The 6,690-nt window shown below is 39.0% G+C and overlaps 1 protein-coding gene across 1 annotated transcript in view; it reads left to right on the top strand.

Annotated features, from left to right (window-relative positions):
* The window catches only part of LOC310875925 (heat shock 70 kDa protein 12A-like), a gene marked incomplete at both ends in the record, with an annotated part of 13,415 nt that extends 9,235 nt beyond the window's left edge, over positions 1–4,180 (top strand). Inside the window, 4 exons of the mRNA XM_083789359.1 lie at positions 1,166–1,321; positions 2,407–2,566; positions 2,840–3,520; positions 4,176–4,180. Coding sequence (XP_083645485.1) covers positions 1,166–1,321; positions 2,407–2,566; positions 2,840–3,520; positions 4,176–4,180 — 1,002 coding nt within the window. The remainder of the gene's footprint in view (positions 1–1,165; positions 1,322–2,406; positions 2,567–2,839; positions 3,521–4,175) is intronic.
* Positions 4,181–6,690: the final 2,510 nt, after the last annotated feature.

Here is a 6,690-nt window from a genome sequence, read left to right as displayed (position 1 = left end):
TTGTAGACTATATGGGCTTAATTTCCGTCACTGCTAAACCCCTTATCCCTAAACTTCTTTGCCTTTTTTACATTTTTGAATAGCAACTAGCCAATCTACATTGACACGTTGTGAGCTTGTAGACTGGCCATTTTAACTATTCAAAAATGTTTAGCAAAATAGCAAAAAAAGGCAAAGAAGTTTAGGGATAAGGGGGTTAGCGGTGATGGAGCCCTGGGTCTTACTGATTCATTGAGTACCTGGACCAAAATGAAAATAACCCCCCACCCCCCCCACACCCACTGCTTATTGTGGTATCCTGATGGTATAACATTTGACTGTAGTACATGTAGGCCTATACTGTTAACAATCTTGCTAATAAAGTATTCAGTTGAAGAGAGCGGTCAATATTGCGTATAGGCAACAGGGGTAGCCACACTGAATCGTGGGGGGACATTTAATGACAATATTTAAAGTCATCAAATCTGTGACTCAAGTCCAATTTGAGTCTAAAGAACAAGTCTAGTGATAAAATCAGTTAAATATGACCACATTTCTAATTATTTTACATAGGCTATACTTCTTTATGACAAAACATCCCTTTCAAAGATTTGTATCAGAAAGCCTACACCTCCATCGCCTGGCTGCACCAATGAACTGTTCCGGTTGTACCAAAGGGTGGGGCTTAGTGACATACTGAAGGATGCTCATGCTATAAAAACTGGGACAGTATATGGTGTGTTCATTTCAGTCGTGTTGTCTTGGGCTAGCTTTACTCAGATTTCTAATATGGGTGATGCAAATAGAAATATAGTAGCAATAGACTTTGGTACTGCTTACAGTGGGTACGCCATTTGTATCGGCGGGAAACCAGAAGTCATAGTTCCACAATGGGGAACAAAAGGCGGACTGACCACCCCAAAGAGGGCTACATGTGCTCTATTTGATGAAAATGAGAAATTCATCAAGTTTGGTTATGATGCTGAAACGGAATACAATCAAAAGGGGAATGAAAAGGCAAAGAAAACATTTCTCTTTGAAAACTTTAAGATGGAACTCTACAGAAAAGTAAGTCTATGATATTGTTGATTTGCAAGTAGGATAGAAATGTGCTCAAACATTACAGTGTGTGTATACATCTGTATACATGTATTTATCAACAACATGCATTTAACATTTTCAACAGGAACTCAGCGAGGAGTTAATGATTACAGCCGTGAATGGCAAAAGCATGAGAGCCCTGAAGGTCTTCACAGAAAGTCTACGCTACCTGAAGGACCATGCACTGAAAACCATTCAGGAACAAGCCATGGGAGAAGTCATTGTGTCTGACTTCACCTGGGTTCTGACTGTTCCTGCTATTTGGGATGCTTCCGCAAAACAGTTCATGAGAAAAGCAGCAACTGAGGTAATTCCATGTTGTTATTACATGTTGATCAAAATTATTATTAGCTGAAAAATCTCCGCAAATCATCCGCTGATTTATTTTAACTTCATTCATGAACTCCCCAGAAACGTTATGAAATGAAACTTGTTCACTTTGTTCATTAAATGTAACTTGTGGTACTTGTATGCTTATATGATGTGGGAATATCCTACAGTTAATCCTTTTGGACACAGGTTAACAATATTATATTATATTATTTACAAACGCATATTGCCTGTTGTCCAAAATTGATGCTTCTTAATGACAAATATTCAGTAACTTTAAGTCTACATATGTAAAAATATGTTGGCGCTTAGATAGCAACCTCCACATGATCTCCCTTTTAACTAGAGATGTCCCGATAGGCCGATACTGTATCGGTATCGGAACTTATTTGTCATATTATTTGTCAGACCCTTAGATCTCCATATATGGAGCTGACCGGTTCCGACATTCCATTATGTTGATCTGACCTCATCAAACCCTGTACACTCACGACATGCTCCATATATGGCCAGTACACGCAACCTCGCCCTTTGGTGTCTTACTGGTTATATTGTGATGATTGTGGTAGTATTGTCATAGTATCATATTGTATCCATTTGCTGGTTGGTGTGGCCTGGGTTCAGGGTTTGGGGCTCCCTCTCTCTTGTGGAGGAGCCTTAAGGCCTATTCATAGTCTGGATTTTCGGTGGTAAGGTGACCACCGCTCCGGTGGTGAGCTGACCACCGGAGCTGAAATAACGTTGAGCGGTGGTGAGTAAAAACAGAGAGAAGGGCTGGAGCGGTGGCGGTGGTTTGCTCTTCACCGCGGCTCGTGACGTCATGTTGTAGTTCGGTGGTCACCCCACCACCGTAAATCCAGACTATGTATGAGCCTTTAAGGAGTTGGATATAGAGATCTATTGGTTTTGTAATTCATCTGCAATTAATTAGCTTAAACTGTAGACATGTAAATGTTCTTTAGTTATTTCTTTCTTTCTTTCTTTCTTTCTTTCCAGGCTGGCATTTTGGACAACAAACTGGTCTTCGCATTGGAGCCAGAAGCAGCCTCCATCTGGTGTAAGCAGCTGCCTTCAAGTGCTTTTCTTGATGAGACAAGTGCTAAGTATACCATACAACAAAAACCTGGAACACAATACATTGTTGCTGATTGTGGAGGTATGTTGTGCTGTGATATTGTAATATAGTGTGTGTGTGTGTGTGTGTGTGTGTGTGTGTGTGTGTGTGTGTGTGTGTGTGCACATGCATGCGTGCGTGCAAGACAAATTAATACTCATCTGTACATACACTAGTTTAATTTACAGTTCAAATATACTGCAAAAATCCTTATCTTTAAATGTATGCAACTACACTACATTCTTCCTCTGTTCTCCACTTTTTATCCATGTAAAAAACGTTCATATTTTAAAGCCTAACGTTGTTGTCTTGCAGGCGGTACCATTGACATCACGGTGCATGAAGTATTGGATGGAGGCGTCCTGAAAGAGCTGCACAAGGCCTCTGGGAATGACATGGGAGGGGAGCACGTTAACAAAAACTTTAAAAGTTGCTTGAAAGAAATATTCTCTGACACTCTCTGGAATGACTATGAAAGAGAAAAACCCAGTGAGGTTCAAAAGCTGATGTATGGCTTCAGTTACCTTAAGGGTACAGATGATGATTTAGAAATGTCCTGCCCTTTTAGCCTAGTAAAGCTGGCTGAGAAAGAGAAACCGATAGAGAATTACTTTGAGAATGTGCAGGGTGTCAGCTGGGACGAAGGGGTGATCAAACTCTCAAGAGCAAAGTTGAGATCTTTTTTTGATGAAAGCCTGAGTGGCATCACTAAAAGTCTCAAAGAGATCTTTAAAAAGGATTTCAGCATCGACTACCTTCTGTTAGTGGGAGGTTTTGCCTTAAGTGAGATTCTACGCACACACATTACCGAGCAGTTTGGTGCTCAGTGCAAAGTACTGTGCCCTGCGTTGGCCCAGCAGGCCGTTATGCAGGGAGCTGTCATGTTTGGAAGAAGCCCTGACGCAGTGGCATCACGAAAAAGTGCTTTTACTTATGGCATCGCTGTCTCTGGACCGTTTGATGCGTCAAAGCATAAGCCTGAGAAGAAGTTCACAAGTGAGAGGGGTGACCGCTGTCGTGATATTTTCGAAACACTGGTGACAATAGATGAAGATGTGGGTTGGAACGAAACCAGAGAGCACATCTTCATACCACCGAATAGAAACACGACATCAGTGCTTATCAGTTTTTTCCGCACAGAAAGGAAAAATCCACTATATGTTGATGAGTCATGGGGAATGGAAAAACTTAACTCAATTGAACTTCCGATGCCAGATACTACACGTGGGCTGGATCGTGAAATCAAGTTTCAAGTCAAATTTGGCTTCACAGAAATAACAGCCACTGCCACTGATGTGGATTCCAAGTCAACAAAGTCAGTCAAAATTGACTTTTTGAGCAAATAATTACGGTAGAAAAATAAGGGTAAGACTATTGCAGATAGTCTTAAGCAGAGCAACTTGCAATGTAATTGGCATAAAACCTATTCAGAAATGACAGGATCAATGTAGAGTGCAAAGAAAAAGTATTTAATACCAACTTATTTATTCTGTCTTCAGTATCATTTATGAGATTAATATGCTGTACGTGTAATAGGCTGTCCACAAGTATTAGCTATATATGGTATACTGGGGAAATGGTGATTTTGGTTTACCGTTACATATATTTTAGTTGTGTGATAGGATACTTTATACTGCATTTGGTTTGTTAGGTTGAGTTGTATATGAATACCTAATTCTGACATCATGTGATGTAACTTTGTATTTGATGTTAAAGAGCCATCATACTAATTGTGTAGTGGACTTTTTGACATAACCTGTTTTTTATTAATCCTTGAAGGGTGTATTTTAAGATTCTGACCAGATAACAGGCAAAAATAAGGTCCCATGGGGTTCATTTTTAACCCTTTGTTACACAATCCTACCCAAATCCGAAAATGGCCAAATGGAGAAAACAGCATGCTCCTACAGCCTTAGACATAGGCGTATGTTTTCTGTGGCGCATGGGGAACTGTTTGATAGCAAACAGCATGCTTCAGGGATCAACAGTATGATCACAGAACACCCAACAACAAGTGTCACAGTTCTTCATGACTGAAACTGCCCCTGAGATCGATTCGGTAATATGTGATAACCTGTGTTTTCAATCAGTAGTATTTCTATTGTCCTGCCCATGCAATAGCCAATGGCTGCTGATGCGGGCATATAGCCAAACTATCAAACTATTTCAGTAGACTATTGTGGTTGATTGTTTATTAATACAGTCTAATAAATAAACATGTATTTAATATAAATTAATCAATTGAAATAAATATTGCGCCCATTTAAAGAACAACTCAGAATCAGAACTCTTATGTTGTTATAAACAGAAGAGGCTACTTCATAACAGTTAATAAATTGACCACAGTGACCACCAAGTGACCCCAAAGGCTATAATATGGCATGTGAAATCATCCATCCATCCCAGGGCCAAAATAGCCATTGGGCCAGCGGGACCGGGGCCCAGGGGCCCTTGGCTGTTAATTAGGGGCCCTTTGAGGAAACTGGACCACGTGGTACTGGGTTTGAGGCCCTGAAATTGGCCATTGATTTAGTTACATTTAGGTCCAAAATATGATAAAAACATTAAATCCGTAGTCGGGTCACGGGGGAAACAGCTCCACCAGAGAGCCCCAGACTTCCCTCTCCAGGGCAACATTTATAGTAACTTCCTCCTGGGGGATCCTGAGGCGTTCCAAGGCCAGTTAGTCGATGTGATCCGATAACGGCGGTGCTTCGCCGCATGGTCGTATAAGTGTTCCTTATTTCAAGATCTCAAAGGTGGCAACCCTAGTGTAAATACTAAATAGCAAAACCTGTGGTGAAAATATGACATTATTGTTGTTTTTTTTACCTTCATCTTATTTAAGGTTTTATCATTTGTAATTTGTATTAAAGGGAAAAACAATAGAAAGAATAATAAAACAATTCAGATTAAAAAAATATATATGAGTGCAGTAAAATAAAATACGAAAAAGCAGACATTACATGCATGCACATCACATAATCATGGGATGGAGCAGCTAAAATAGCAGCATAAAGTGATACCTATTACACACGATTAAAAATAGCAGATAATATTAGCAGCATACTGTAGCCTATAGCCCTATAGCATCAAAGCAATGGCATTATTTTTTGTGAACCATTATGTCAAGCACCCGATAATGCGGTTTTGTTTTATTTCATTTTAAACATAGTGATTTAGAGGTGGGGGCTTAACCATTGTTATTTACATGCTGTGCATTTACAGCATTAACAAACCCAAATCCTATATGAAGTTTATTTGACTGGAGTCTCTCAGGTACATTCACCAAATATAGCTTATCTACAAGCTCACAAGGCATCGCAATGCACCCTGTTGTGAGCTTGTAGATCTACTATTTTTTGGCAAATGTTTGCCCCAAGAACAGGAAAGCTATGGTTCAAGTGGTTCATTTCGATGAAGAGGTTCGGGTAGTATAACTTCATTAGATCACAATATGCTTTATTGTCAGTGTTTATTCACATCAGTGTGCAGTTACAGCATTAATCAAGAGAGTATATCCTGTCCAACAGTGTGGCGCTTCAGATGATACCCCCTAAAGAAACACAGACAAATTCAAGCTCTTACATTATTGTTTTCGAGTAAAACGGTCCTACTGACATACATATATATATATATATATATAACCCCCTCAAGGAACCATGCATGAGGGTCCCTGGACCCCACTTTGAGACCCTCGGGTGTAGCAGTGTTTCCCGTGAGCCAACATTAGGTAACACCTAAGAGGAAGAGGCCCAATTTCTTTCCAATATGGCTGCTGTGCACAGAGCCTACTATTGTATTATGGGCTAATCCGCTGACTGGTTTCAAGGAAGAAGAAAAATAATAATAATTAATTGAATTTATTTCCCTTCAAACTGCAACCAATGTTGTCTCTATACCACATCATTTGTTTGCCATTGTATGGAGTTACATTTGTCTCTTTATTAACCAAACAAAAGAAAAATTAACCAAACAAAAGAAAAACATTTGAGAGAGAAAAAATCTAAACAGAACAAAAAACTATTTTTAATTCAAACAAATTAAAAACGCAATCAAAAAAAATATTTGCAAGCAAAAAAAAAAAATATTTGAAAGAAAAGAAAAAATAATTGAGAACAAAACTTAATTTTTTTTTTTTTTTTTTTTTTTTTTTAAATTAAAAA

The sequence above is a fragment of the Protomyctophum parallelum genome (genome assembly GCF_964188405.1).
Source record: "Protomyctophum parallelum genome assembly, chromosome: 18".
Lineage (NCBI taxonomy): Eukaryota > Metazoa > Chordata > Actinopteri > Myctophiformes > Myctophidae > Protomyctophum > Protomyctophum parallelum.
The sequence above is the reverse complement of the archived record's forward strand: the minus strand, read 5'-3'. Positions and strand labels throughout refer to the sequence as shown.